The sequence below is a fragment of the Danio rerio genome, chromosome 7 (genome assembly GCF_049306965.1).
Source record: "Danio rerio strain Tuebingen ecotype United States chromosome 7, GRCz12tu, whole genome shotgun sequence".
Classification (NCBI taxonomy): domain Eukaryota; kingdom Metazoa; phylum Chordata; class Actinopteri; order Cypriniformes; family Danionidae; genus Danio; species Danio rerio.
The window spans coordinates 17,830,139-17,845,797 of record NC_133182.1 but is presented as its reverse complement, the minus strand read 5'-3'; the positions used below and the strand labels follow the sequence as shown (position 1 = coordinate 17,845,797).

The window sequence follows — 15,659 nt, the reverse complement described above, 5'->3', positions numbered from 1 at the left end:
AACGACATGAATAGTGAGACAATAGTGAACTGACTCTCTCTATTTAATAGGCAGAAACTCCACAAACAAAATAAAAATATATATAAAAAATAAAACCCATCCATCTGTATAACTTAAGCACATGAAATTAATTAAAAAAAAGAGATCAAATGCAGATGCCTTCTTACCAGCACTGGCGATGAGGTCTTTTGCCCGACTGAGGAGACAAACAAATAAGTGAATTAGTGAATAAATAATTTAACATGAAAATTAAACACAAAAGCTTTTCAATGCAGATTTAGCAACAAAGAAATTGTATAATTGTGTTTTTGTTTGCCTTTTTTATTGCCAAGCCAAAGCCTTCTTTTGCTTATTTTTTATATCCTTGAGTTATAAAATTAAAAACTGATTTTTTGAAGAAGCCATTTCAAAAGAAAATTCATTATAATTGAATTTATATGGCATAAACGTGGCCCACAAGAAAATGAGGATTTTGACCAGATTTAAAGGACCAATTATTATTGGCGAAATGCACCCCGGCCAGAACCAAACGTGTGGATTGAGCACGTTGTTGTTAATATAAGGAGGAAAATAAATATATTATGCTTTTTTGGAGTCAAACACTTTGGACAATGCTTGAACAAAGTTTAATATCTCGTAAAAACGTGACTTTTTGATACCTTTTAAGAATCCTTAACTTTCTCATAATTAAATTTTAATCCTTTTTAAGATCCAGCAGACACCCTCTTATGGAAAACAAGTTTGCGAGGGAACGCAAAACATCTTTGTGAGGTAACATGAAAACTTAAAAAAAATGTTTTCCTATCATTCCACTATCACTTTTCTTGTGAACAGGAATGTAAGAATCATGGCATTTCTTTAAAAATGTATAAAAAACGTAAATAAATTGTACATTTAAGTATAATTAAAACTATTTAAACAAAAACTTTACATTTTTTTTTAAATGCCAAAAGATTGTTTTCATTTAGTTTAGATTTATGTAAATAAATAACCAAACCTTATAGAAAAATAATACAAAAACAAACATATATTACAAAAAAACTTAACAGAAAATACAAAAAATGATACACTAAATTATATGATTTATTTACTAAAATGTCGCCAAAATAGAAAAAAAAAATGAAATAAGCTACGCAAAAATCTCCCTTGTCCCATGGCTCTCCATTATACATGCATTACCATGGCAATCTTTCTGTTGCTCTATAAACTAAAGTCTGAGGCATAATGTTTTTCTGGATTAATCGATAGCATCTATAGATTGTGCAGATAGAGCTTTACTTTTTTATTTTTTTCACTCTAAAATATTTCCTTACATAGAAGTGATAAGTACATAGCATACTACAATTTAAAAACAAAAAAAAACTCTCACCTTTCCAGACTTGGAGACCTTGTGAGTAAATTGGTAGAAGAGGCCGCTTTCTTAGAGAGCCGCTGTTTGGTCTTGTCTTGAGGTTCTTTCCATTTCTCACTGTTTCTCCTCGCCCTGATTTTAACAATACAAAACACAAGTCAGTCACTGGATAGAGCATTAAAGGGATAGTTCACCCAAAAATGAAAATTCTGCCATCATTTACTGACTCTTTACTTGTTTCAAACCTTCATGAGTTTCTCTCTTCTCTTGAACACAAAATAAGATGTTTTGAAGAATGCTGAAATGACTTTGACTTTGTATTTGTTTTTCCTATGGAACTAAATGGTTACAGGATTTCAGCATTCCTTAAAATATCTTCTTTTGTGTTTAATAAAAGAAAGAAACTCATTAAAGGTTTGGAATCATGTGAGGGTGAGTAAATAATGATTCAGTTTTTACTTTTGAGTGAACTATCCCTTTAAATCAAATCAAATCTACCGTAACACATGCAAGTAATCATCAATGCAAAAATGAGCATGCAAACTAGCCGTGGCAAAACATGCATGGTTTTAGCTGAAATCTCCCATTAGGATTGGACAGGTGCAGCATGCAAACACACACACTTCTTTAAACCCACAATCACGCAGACACACAAACACCATCAGAGATCAGCGAGTTAATGCCACTGTTGCGTAGGAGTGAATTTGGCTGATTTGTTTATTATGTGTGTGAGAATGAGTGTTCACTGAGGGATTGTTTCCTCTAGAACGCCCTGTTTCCTCTTCTTCTCAATACCCTTAGAGACGTCCAATACAAGCCACACGAAACAGGAAATAACTGCAGTCACGTGATCAATGACGATACTTGTGGTGGAAGACAGGGAAGTGAAACTCGGCTGATAAAAGCAGGCAGCGTTTGCTGTGAATACAAATTATGCAGGGTTATTGCATCATTATTGATTTCCTAACTCTTCCGAAATGTTATGCAGCTCTAATTTTTAATTTCCAAATATCATTTGTTTATAGACTAAAGCGTGATGTAATTTCTTTGCATTTATTATAAAACCTGAGATAAATTTGCTGTGTGTGTGTGTGCGCTTTGTGTATATTAATTGTATTTTATACATGGTTTAAAAAATGAACATCATTCTTTAAACATCAAAACAGCACAACTTAAATTGACTATGTACTGATATAACTATGTTTTATCCAAGTACATTGTGTGTAATGTAAAATATGGTTATTGTCCAGTCCACTTAGTGCATGGAAACTTCATGCATTGGACTTCCACATTGTGCCAGTGTGGTTCATAGTGCTTTCATTAAAAACCCACATTTGTTTTCTCTCAGTGCTATAATCCAGCAGAACATTGACAAGTTACAGACTGCCATCTGCAATGTTACTGAAGAATCGCACGGGCTAATTTGTAACTCTCTTAACATAAAAATAAATAATAATAATAATTTTGCATTATCATGTTTAGTCTCACTGTTTAGAGTCAATTAGTAATTAAGCAAAAGTTAAGAGAGTTGTGCAGTTGTAAACATAAAAATGGTTAAGTGCATATTTACATGCAATGATTTAAAATGCTACTGTAAAAATTTTGGTTGGATAACAGTGAGTTTCCCTAAAATACAGGGCATTTGGAAAATAATCATAGCGCTTCACTTTTTCCAAATTTTTTTGTTACAACCTTATTACAAAATGGATTAAATTCATTTAGTTCCTCAAAGTTCTACACACAATACCCAATAATGACAATGTGACAAAATAGTCTTTGAATTTGTTGCAAATTTATTCAAAATACAAAAGCTGGAAAATCACATGTACATCAGTATTCACAGCCTTTGCCGTGAAGCTCTAAATTGATCTAAGGTACATTCTGTTTCCACTGATCATTCTTGAGATGTTTCAGCAGCTTCATTGGAGTTCACCTGTGGTCAATTACATGATTGTACAAGATTTGAAAAGGCATACACCCGTCTATATAAGGTCCCAGGGTTGACAGTGCATGTCAAAGCACAAACCAAGTATGAAGACAAAGGAATTGTCTGTAGACCTCAGAGACAGGATTGTCTCGAGGCACAATGCTGGGGAAGGTAGAACAATTTCTGCTGCTCTGAAAGTTCCAATGAGCACAGTGGCGTTCACCATCCATGAGTGGAAGATGTTTGGAACCACCAGGACTCTACTAGAGCTGGACGGGCATCTAAGCTGAGTGATCAAGAGAGAAGGGCCTTAGTCAGGAAGGTGATCAATAACCCGATGGTCACTCTGTCTGAACTCCAGCATTCTTCTGTGGAGAAAGGAGAACCTTACAGAAGGACAACCATCTGCAATCCACCAATCAGGCCTGTATGGTAGAGTGGCCAGACAGGAGCCACTCCCCGCCTGGAATTTGCTAAAAGGCATCTGAAGGACTCTCAGACCATAAGAATCAAAAATCTGTGGCCTGATGAGACTAGAATTGAACTCTTTGGAGGGAATGTCAGGCGTTACATTTGGAGAAAACCAGGCACCGCTCATCACCAGGCTAATACCATCCCTACCGTAAGCATGGTGGTGGCAGCATCATACTGTGGGGATGTTTTTCAGCAGCAGTAACTGGAAGACTAGTCAGGAGAGGGAAAGATTAATGCAGCAATGTACAGAGACATCCTGAATGAAAACCTGCTTCAGAGTGCTCTTGACCTCAGACTGGGGCGAGGGTTCATCTTCTGGCAGGACAACGACCCAAAGCACACCGCCAAAACATCAATGGACTGGCTTAACAACGACTCGTTGAATGCCCCTTAGTGGCCCTGTCAGAGCCCAGACTTAAATCCTATTGAACATCTCTGGAGAGAAAATGGCTGTGCACCGTCGCTTCCCATCCAACCTGATAAAGCTTGTGAGGTTCTGCAAAGAGCAATGGACAAAAATTCCCAAAGACAGGTGTGCCAAGCTTGTGGCATCATATTCAATAAGACTTGAGGCTGTAATTGCTGCCAATGGAGCATCAACAAAGTATTGAGCAAAGGCTGTGAATACTTATGTACAGGTAATGTTTCAGTTTTTTTTTTATTTGCAATACATTTGCAACAATTTAAAAAAAAAAAGTTTTCACGTTGTCATTATGGGGTATTGTGTGTAGAACTTTGAGGAAATAAATGAATTTAATACATTTTGGAATAAGGCTCTAACATAAAAAAATGTGGAAAAAGTAAAGTCCTATGAATACCTTCCGGATGCACTGTATATAGCGAATAACCATAAATTAACTTTGCTAGAAATCGCTGAAAGACACTTTTTTTTAGTTTTATGCCTTTTGTTGACACTTATATGGTTATATACGCTAATATTAGGTTAGATTTGTGTCACAAGCATCTAAAGGCAATGTTATTTTGAGGTCCAATAACGATGTGAAATGACGTTGATTTTAGGTTGTGTTGCACAGTGACTAAAATCTAATATCGAGCCAAAGTCTTAATCAAATATCTTATTATAGTATGGCAACCAAAATCCAACATTTGACAGACGTAACAGTGGTAACGTTCACAAAACGCTAAGCTGTAACATCATTAGGCGTTAATATTTTGTTGTTGTTTTTAGGTTGCAATGGAAAATAACAAAAATGTTGGCCTGACGTTGGGTTCTGCCGTCAACCCGATTTTAATTTTCAAACAAAACTCTAGAGGTCTTTGACTTTCATATTAGCCACTTTAGATACCAAATGATCAACTAGAAGTCAAGTTATTTTTTGTTGTTTCTAAAACTAGGATAAGGAACAAGACTTGTCAGGTAGTGTATAAGCTGTTTGAGCATTGGTTTATTGTGCAAATTTCTCATTACCACCTGCTTTTGGTTGTGTTGTTGTCAGTGTAACTTTTTCAACAGTAAAATTCTGGCAACTACAGCTGCTATTTTTCTGTACATTTTACTGTATTTTCACACCGCATAAAAATCAAATTTACTTGTCCTAGAGCTCTGTTGCGACATAACCTGCTTTAACATTCTTGAGCCTCATAAAAAAAAAAAAAAACATTTGCTTGACATCCACGCAAAGAAACCAGGAAGGAACGAGGCAAAACTGTTTACAAGGAGCATGGAACAGAAATTAAAATCCACCCATAGGAATTACGGCGAAATTTGTGGAAACCAAGTAGTACAGAAGTTAAAACAGACGATAACAACCCCCGAAAGACCACCCAAAGCACGCATGCAGATAAATCAGTCAACGAATCCACAGATTTGCTTTGTTCAGAAGATTAAGTGAGATTATTTGATGGGTTAGTATGATGTTAATGCTCCAGCAAGGCTCAATCATGAGCTTTGTGTTTCTGCAAAAACCATGTTACAGCCAAGATTCCTAGCAGCAGTTTTGGCATACATACTGACTACATTCCTGTCTCACTCCGACAGCTCTTCAGCTTTAGCAATGATCTCATATCTTTCATATTCACCTGAAGGAGAGCCGACGGGTCTGAATGACACAATATTATTGCCTTATTTATTGAGAAATGGCGCGGTGCTCTTGCAACCGGATCAACGGACATGCATACCGGGCTAAGTCAACATCGCAACTGAACAAACACAGTGAGCTGTCCTCCCTTTTTCTATAAAAAACTCAAGGCTGCAATTTCCAAAACTCTGACATCTGCCTCAACAAATCACAAATGCATTTCCAAAGAAGTCAAAGCATGGAGCTGATTCAAAAACAAATGTAAAGCTCTGTTGGCACGGATCTGTTTCTTTCAAAGGGCTGAATGAATGCCAGAAGTATATCAATTCAGACATGTGTCCTTCTGTAGTGCCCTAGGGATACAAACGTCTGTGTCTCTGGTATTACTGATGGACTCATACATTACTGTAGTTCAAACAGTAGATGATGGCAGAAGCCATGCTATTGATTTAAAAATGCTACAATGCAAGTAATGCGTTTAATTAACATGGACTGTTTAACCTGTTTAAACGAATACCTTGAATGCAATGCAAGTTGGCCAAATGCAAAAACATAAATAAAACAAATGCGCATCTTAAAAATATATCTTGCAATGGTAAGTTTAAATAAACAAGTGTGAGGGAATCTGAAAAGTTTCTATATGCACTTTAATATATTAAATATCTTGACATTAGTGAATTTATACATTAAATACTTTTGAGGTCTATGATTTATATTTGGGATGTGCATGTCTTGGTAACTTCTATATATTAAATATTATATTAATTAAACATCATAATGATAAACTGATTATTTTAATGGTATATGACCGGGTGTTTATACCAGTGATTAATATGTTTCTGGCTCAATATACTGTATATAAACAATTAACTTAACCTAAACTGATGCTGTGTGTATATTTTAAATTTGAGCAACAAGTTGAGAAGATGTATCCCATGGTCATATTTCAGGATGACAATACATAAATTGTTCAGTCTCAAATGCTTCGTTTAAACTGACCACATAAGGATGCTTTCCTGATTTGTATTATACATGTCAAGAAACTGGCGGCACAGTGACTGAGTGGTTAGCACCTCACAGCATCAAGGTCACTGGTTCGAGTCCCGGCTGGGATAGCTGGCATTTCTGTGTGAAATTTGCATGTTCTCCCTGTGATGGTGTAGGTTTTCCCCAGAGTCCAAAGACTTGTGGTATAAGTGAATTGGATGAACTAAATTGAGAGTGCAAGAGTGTATGGGTGTTTCCCAGTAGTGGGTTGCGGCTGGAAGGGCATCCCACTGAAAGAATAATAGTTGTTTTAGAAGTTGTACGGTAAAACATCTATAAATAACAAATTCAATCAGTGGATGCACCATAATTTAATTTCTGAGTGGAAACCGAAACATAAAAATTATTAGATAATGTAAAGACTTTTAAATTCAACTCAAAAACTTAAATTATATTATAAAAAACATGCCAAATAAAGTTTATTGATACTAAAATTTTATTGACAATGAACAAATCTAAAGGTATCATTTTTTTTTATTTTTAACGTTGTCATAACAGCAATGTAACTACAAAGAAATGTTCTGTCGGCATGTTATTTGAGCAGACATTGCTTTCAGCTGAGCATGCGCGGTTCAGGCATAGATAAGGGAAATATTAAGCTAATTTGATCTTTGACTGAGGTGCAAACACAACCTAGTTCAATACACCCCTCTGGTCTTGTGCTTTGGTCAGTGTAGCAACAAACTGTCCTTGCATGGCGCATCCCATTAAAATAAATGGGTTTCATAGCACTTCACTTTCTGCATCTAATGTGAAAGCCACTTCAGATTGCTCAGTGACTACAGCTGGAGAAAGTGCGAAACCAGCAAATTAAACACTGCTGAGCAGTGCAGAACAGTATAGCCCAATTGTGGTGCATCCCTACCGAGTATATTTGTATTTTTATGACCCTTAAATACTTTCAGATATTTTCTAATTGTCCTTAAATGCAAGATTTTCAGGATTGCAGTTAACCTAAAGTAGATTCTTTTTTTTAATCTACTGACAATACATCCAATTCAAACAAGTACCATGTTTCATCCTAAATCCAACAACTAAAATTCCACTCTTCAAGTGACTCCTCCATGCTTTCAAGTTAATAAAGCTTGACCTAGGTGCCAAAACTGCATCATCAAGCTGTAACTGTGGTTTGCGCAGCAACACAAGCATTAGTGCAATGATTAAAACCAAATCAAGTTGCAGTGTATTCAAGAGCCAATGCCTGACTCCATGTTTTGCGGGTGAACGCACAGTGTTTTCTCTCCTTCCTGAATGGGAGAGAGAGGACCCCCATGTGGGCTGGATGTGGGCTCTTTTGGGGGTGCCGGTGAGGAAGATGTTGGGGTTTGAGGACATGAACCCTGGCTGTCCTCGCTGCTTTTGCTGTGCTGCTGCTGGAGGGTTCTGATGGTGGTGGGCTGGATGGTGTCTTCAACTATGGAGCTCCAGGTTTGGTCCTTCTTCCCCTCATCTTCATCAGCGTCTTCCTCTTTGGTTTGGATTTCATCTGTGAAGGGGGTGCCTTCCAGTAAGGCGTCCTCCAGGGAGAGACTCTGCACACGTCGTGTCAGGGCCAGCGGAAAGGACTCGTGGTTCGGGATCCAAGGATCAGTCTGTGTGCACCTCTCGCTAGTGCTCGGTTTGTGGCTGGGAATGGTTTTAGCCCCGCCCTCCCCATTTTCTGCTGTGTTTGAAATAAGGCTACAGATACACAAACAAAACAGTTCGAGATGATAAGGGTCTGAAATTATGCTTGTCGGATCAAATGCTGCAGGTCACTTATAATGAATTCAACAAAATTAAAATTGAAAATTGTCACCATCGTTTACTCTCTCGTTATGTTCCAAACATTGAACATAAATATCTTTTAAGAACTTTTTTGACGCTCTAAGATTTTTCACCAAAATGTTCTGAAAGCTATATGTGACTAACCAAGTAGTTATATGTCAAATTTCTAATTTATAAAACCTGAAAGAATTGAAGATTTATGCAGGATTCAATTATATTTGATGAGCTATTTGTGAAGTCAATAACTACATTTACATAGACATCAGTAGTCGAATTTTTTGCATAATCTGAATCAGATCTGTTATTGAATCAATAATGTGATTAGGATGTTTACATGAGTTGCTTAGCGAATGTTCCTTTCATGATCTTGTTTTACATGTTATAGCACATAATTTGATTAATGTCATTGCGTCAGCACGCTATCCACATTTCCTCTGGAGTTTCATGTAATTTTTGGAGTTTCATTAATAATTTGTTGACTAACTGCAGTTTGGCAGTTTCACTTTCATTCAGGAACATTTCATTCATGCCCTGGACAAACTGAGGTATTGGATGTGAGTATGGAGTAAGGACTGGTGGAGTGTTGTTTTAATGGAATTTGATTCCCGCACACCAAATGCAAAACAAACCCTGTGCATTTCAATTTGAGTGTGTCTGTGGTCTTTTACTGACTTCGTAGGTGCAGAGAATAGTGTCAAACTATAAAAAATATCCTGTCGCAAATCGAGGAGAAAAATTCTACACTACAGTAATAGTTTGATTTCAATAATGCGACTAAAATAGTATTACTCCACGGGTTTTCATTTGATTTCTGTTTATATTGCTTATGTCGGATTAGATAATCAAAAACTGCTGTTTACATGGTAGACTCTTAATCAGAGTATTGTCTTAATCGTATTAAAATCAGAGTATTGGTGTCCGTGTAAACATACTTAGTTTGATCAACTTAAAATTTCACAATTTTTTTAGAATTTTCTAGAAGTTTTCACAAACCTACAGGATAAGAATCAGATTAAGAATTGTATTATAGAGCAGAGGTCACCAACATGCTGCTTGCAAGCTACTGGTGCTACCAGTACTACTAGTAGCTACTTCAGTTTTGATGTTTGTTAATTTTAGAGTTATGACACATTCAATGTCTATAAGACTATATTTTTTTGTGTCGACAGCTACAGTATTCAATTACACAAAGTAATTTTTTCTATAAAATAAATGCATTGTTCAGTTCTATTATTTTTAAATGTAAAGGGCAAAATCTGGGGTGTGTAAAAGTTTGGATTTTTTTATTGTTATTGTGAGATTTATGATCTATTATATATGATATTTAATCAATTTGAAAGGTTTGGTGACCATGACACGAGTAGCTCTTGGCCACTTTCACTTTTCAGAAAGTAGCTTGCATCTTAAATAAGCTTGGTGATTAAAAGAATCTATTTGCAGAAAATGACAATAGGCCAACATAAAGTATTGTTTTTAGACTTTAAATATTGGGGGGAAACATATTTTCATGTTTATTGATATCTAATAATATCTAATTTATTTATACAGAATATTCTATATTCACCTACTGACAACTTTGCAATTGTTTAAGCTTATTTTAGTTAGAATGCTCCTGCATTTACCTTTCACAATGGATTAATGGACGACTACATCTCTAATGTTCAACATCCTTACCCTAAAACATCAACATACTCCAAAACTCCATTTCTAAATGTTCTTTTTTAAATATTTGTGTTTGAGTTAAAAAAAAAATTGAGTAAAGATTAACATGAGGGTGAGTAAATGATACAATTATTATTTATGAATAACTAATTGACATGAACCAGTACTCACAATTGTGATAGCTCAAGTTTTTGTATAACTAACTACGTACAAGTCTTTCAGCATCCAGTAGCCCAACTCTTTAATCTATACCATCAACATTCAATAACACAGACCTGCAGTAAACCTCAAAAAGGGGAACTGTAATTGACATTGCCCTACACACAAACACAGAAATCTCATTATAGTCACATTAACATTATTCTGAATGCTTTTCTCAGTTTTCCCCTTTTCCCTGGATGTTGTTCAGAATGTCCCAAATGTGCAGATTGCAAGGAATGTTGCTCTGCTTCTTTGTATTAAACACATGTGGGCGACCAGGCTGTTCTGTTTCGCAGAGCATTTCTTTTCAGTGTCATCGAGCACATCTGCAACTCCAGGAAGACATTTCTGCATTTCATTTGTAAATGACAGTTGTGATATTTTGATGAATATCTGTTAATCAGTCTTGTGCTATTTCTTATACACAGTGTTGAGTACAAAAAAGTCATATATAACCATTTTAAGCCAATCTTAAAGGGATAGTTCACCCCTAAATGAAAATTGTGTCATAATGTACTCCCTCTTAACTAGATTATAACCTTTATGAGTTTTTTTCTTCTTCTATCCACAGCCATATCACACTGCAGCTCAAGACCGGTTACTCACTGAAGCTAAGCAGGCCTGATCCTGGCCAGTACCTGGATGGGAGACCAAATGGGAAAACCTGGTTGCTCTTGGAAGTGGTGTTAGTGAGGAGAGTAGAGGGTGCTTAACCTGTGGTCTGTGTCCTAATGCCCCAGTAAATTGAAGGGGACGCTATACTCTCAGTGGCCCCCATCTTTCAGACGAGACGTTAAACTGAGGTCCAGACTCTCTGTGGTCATTAAAATTCCATGGCATTTCTTATAAAAAGTAGGGGTGTTTTCCTCTCGGCCCTTAACCATCATGGCCTCCCAATCCTCCCAATCCACTGAATTGGCTCTATCACTGTCTCTCCACTCCACCAATAGCTGGTGCGTGGTGATCGCACTGGTGCCGTTGTCCTGTGGCTGCCGTCGCATCATCCAAGTGGATGCTGCACACTGGTGGTGGTGTGGAGAGACCCCTCATGATTATGAAGCACTTTGGGTGTATGGCCATACACAATAAATGCGCAATATAAATACACATTACATTACAGTCAATGCAAATGAAGACATTTTGAAGAAAGCTGGAAACCTGGAACCATTGACTTCCAAAGATATATTTGAATACAATACTATGAAAGTCAATGGTTACACGTTTCAAGCATTCTTCGAAATATCTTCTTTTGTGATTATCAGAAGAAAGAATCTCATAAAAGTTTGAAATGAGTAAAGAGGGAGTAAATAATAGTTAATTTTTGGGTAAACTATTCCTTTAATCTTTAAAATAAATAAACAAATAAATAAATAAATGACAGCACATATTTTCACTTCATGTGTTATATTATTTTTGCAATCTTATTTTCAAAAGATTAAAATAAAGCTTAAAATAATATAGAACTTTTTTATTTTTACTCAACACTAGTATATACTTAGATAACAGCGTGTTAAGCTCATTACAAACCTAGACTCCTCTGTACCTGTTAGGTGTGTGGTTAAATCCATCAAGAGAACTTGTAGACAGTCTGCATGGTTTAGAGAATCCATCCACATAACAGGACTGATTTAGCACTCGAGCAGCAGCAGGGTTCACTGTTTAGGTTGTTCAGGAAACACAATACAATAATATCTGTTGCAATACATGTCAATGTGCTATAAACCTGATGTGATATCTGTACAGTAGCACACTGTAAAAACAGTAAGAAAGCTCATACCAGCAATCAGCTGCTGTTTAAGCAGGGGTATCTGTTGGTCATGGAGGCGGAGCCTGCGTAAAGCATCGGCCAATGAGGACTTCAGTAGCGTTATTTCATCTTCCTGTGCTTGGAGACGCACCTCCATTGTAGAAAGCTTGTCGGGATACTCTGTGCTGCTTTCTGCTGACACATCATCTAGATAAAAAACAACACAGCATAAATACACACACATCAAATAAAAAAACAACATCTTTCACACTATATTAAAAATCAAATATAAAACATTGATACATTTGAACGCAATGGCCGTCTTCTATCCGGTGAAAAACGATTCCAGAGGGAAAACGGAGACAGCATAATGACTTATTTAATCATTTACAACAAAATAAGACAACATTAGTGATGTCTTAAGGAATGTGTGCTTACTAAATTACTAAATTCTTACTGGAAATGCCACCAAAAGTAGAAAATACTGGTCAAAAACATACATTTACACACTAATTGACATCCAAGTAGCCCTTCGAGACACCATCTTTATTTTATCCCGACTTTCAGAAATGGAGCACACAGGATTGTGGGATATCAAAGGCAGCAAAAAATAAACAAAAATCCTATCAAGACAGGAAGTAAAGCAGAACTTGCTTCAGACGTGTCTTGATATCTTCCTGACTTGGATTGCCGTCTCTGCAGGCAGTATTTGAGAGCTTTCAGATGCAACGCATGCTTGAGGACAAGTTAGCTTGCTGCTAGCATGACTTAATGCTGTTAACATTTTACTAGCATGAATATGTTTTAGTTTTATCACTAAGGTAGCATCTCCCTAACATGACCTAACACACTGACCTATTACATGCAGGGACTTTTACTTGCCCAGGCAAAATTTTCACTGGCCCCACAAAAAAGAAAAAAAAATAGAAGTTAATAGCTATTTTTAGCCACATATTTTCAATAGTTTGTTAAAATAATGTCTGTGAATCTAGAATTGAAACATTTAAAAAATGTTAATAAATGTATAATAAGCAAATTCACAGTGTTAGTCCCTTTATTAAACAGGGGTTGCCACAGTGGAATGAACCACCAACTTATCCAGTATATGTTTTAAGCTGCGGATGCCCTTCCAGCTGCAACCCATCACTGGGAAACACCCTTAACCTCTCATTCACACACATACACTACGGACAATTTAGCTTACCCAATTCATCTATAGCGCATGTCTTTGGACTGTGGAGCAAACACGTGGAGAACATGCAAACTCCACACAAAAATGCCAACTGATCCAGCCAAGGCTCGAACCAGTGACCATCTTGCTGTGAGGCAACAGCACTACAAACTGCGCCTCAAATATATTAGAATTTAAATATTATATATAAAGTCAAGTGTGACACAGCATAAACACACACACTAAAGAAATCCTCGTTCACACTATACTAAAAATAAAATATAAAACATTAATTATAATTATTCATCCAAAAATTCATACGGTTGGAAAATTCAGATTTAAAGTTTTTTAGTTTTTGTGTCATTTTTTGTAAAAAAATAAACTTGCTGGTTAAATAAAGTAACTTTAAGTCTAAATAATTTTAGGTTTTACTATACGTAATTTATTTTAGTAAACTGTATTGTTCTCCCCTTGTTGGTGTGGGTTTCCTCCGCTCCTGTTTTCCCCCACAGTCCAAAGACATGCGGTATAGGTGAATTGGAGTTATATAGTTAAATTGTCCATAGTGTGAATGAGAGTGAATATGGGTGTTTCCCAGTGATGGGTTGCAGCTGGAAGGGCATCCACTGTTTAAAAGATAAGTTGCAAGACTGTGCAAGATAAGTTGGCAGTTCATTCCCCTGTGGCTAGCCCTGATGAATAAAGTGACTAAGCCAAAAAAAAAACAAAAAAAAAACGAATAAATGATGAGTAAATTATATATTAAACTTATATAGATAGAATAAATATCTAAAAAATATATTTTAGATGATTTTGAATGAGAACGTAAGATATCCTAGTGGTCTTAAAATTAAAAGAACGATTTTTTAAATAACACTTATAATTAAGTTATAATTTCATAAAACATTTATAAAAATATGTGAAGTCTGGCAACCCATAATCAGTCCTTTGCATTAAACCCATCCAAGTCAATACACAGAAGTGAGCAGTAAATGAACACAAGCACACACAAGCACAAGCATGCACACGCACGCACGCACGCACGCACGCACGCACGCACGCACGCACACATACAAGTCCTGATTGGACGAGAACACTATTTATTCATATTCACACCTAAAACTCTGAGCTGGTATAAAAATCGAACCCACAACCTTTGGGTTTCAAGTCTAAGTCGCTAACTCCGAAAATGACATGTGGATAAATTTATGATGTTTTAGTTGTTTGTGAACTTTTTTTATAACCTATAATTGAGCTTCTAAATACCTAAATGAAAAAAACAGGACAGCTTCTTGAGGCCTTAAATCTTGGAATGTAATGGAAACAGCATGAGTGTCATTAAGAGTCTTCAGTGAAACTGTAAAAGACTGAATGTTCTGCCCTCTAGGTTTCAGCATACTGAATAAATAGGATGTGTTGGTTGTATTTAAACAGGAATAAATGCCTATTATCTTAGTTACAATAGGCCACACAAAACAAACACACGGGTGGAATTATATGCAACTTTAACGGTTCCTCTATTAACAACACACATCATAAAAGCAGACAGAATAAAAGATAGTCTTTTTTTACTACCAAGCTTTTTGCACATATACAGTGGGGGAAATAAGTATTAAACACGGCACAATTTTTCTCAGAAAACATATTTCTAAAAGTGTCAAAGACTTGAAACAACCAAAAGAAATCCATATATGCAAAGAAAACAAATCTAATTAAATTACAAATGAAGTTATGTGTAATAAAATGAAATTACGCAGGGAAAAAATATTGAATACATGAAGAAAGGGAAAAAAGACAGTGAAACAGCAGCTAAAATCTCTTAGTACAGTACAGGGGTGGCCAACCCTGTTCCTGGAGAGCCACCTCCTGCAGATTTCAGTTGCTACCCAAATCAAACACACCTGAACCAATTAATTAGGGCCTAAACACCACATGATAATTATAGGCAGGTGTGTTTGATATGGGTTGCAGCAAAAATCTGCAGGAAGGTGGCTCTCCAGGAACAGGGTTGGTCACCCCTGTCTTGGTAGTTCTTCAGCGACCCTCTGCCCTTCCTCATTGTGAATGAATATTAGCTGCTTCAGTCCAACATATACATTAGCAGGACGAAGAAGATCAACACGGTGGACATTTCAGCAAGACAATGATGCAAAACACAGCCAAGGAGACTCTCAAATGCTTTCAGAGAAAGAAAATCAAGTTATAATCACCTGACTTGAATCCAATAGAAAATACTCAGAATTGATAGACAAGACCCATGACAGAACATCAAG

General features: G+C 36.3%; 1 protein-coding gene across 3 annotated transcripts in view; it reads right to left on the bottom strand.

The window, feature by feature from the left end:
• eml3 (EMAP like 3) overlaps positions 1 to 15,659 on the bottom strand; it is a 103,104-nt gene that overhangs the window by 29,217 nt on the left and 58,228 nt on the right. For 2 of the 3 annotated variants that reach the window (XM_068222561.2, XM_005172201.6), the window contains exons 2-6: positions 12,246 to 12,422; positions 12,012 to 12,123; positions 8,069 to 8,518; positions 1,370 to 1,483; positions 168 to 196 (exon numbers count right to left, since the gene is read on the bottom strand). In XM_068222561.2, coding sequence (XP_068078662.2) covers positions 168 to 196; positions 1,370 to 1,483; positions 8,069 to 8,518; positions 12,012 to 12,123; positions 12,246 to 12,372 — 832 coding nt within the window. In that variant the 5' untranslated portion in view covers positions 12,373 to 12,422. The remainder of the gene's footprint in view (positions 1 to 167; positions 197 to 1,369; positions 1,484 to 8,068; positions 8,519 to 12,011; positions 12,124 to 12,245; positions 12,423 to 15,659) is intronic. The other variant, XM_003198926.7, reaches the window with a different exon arrangement.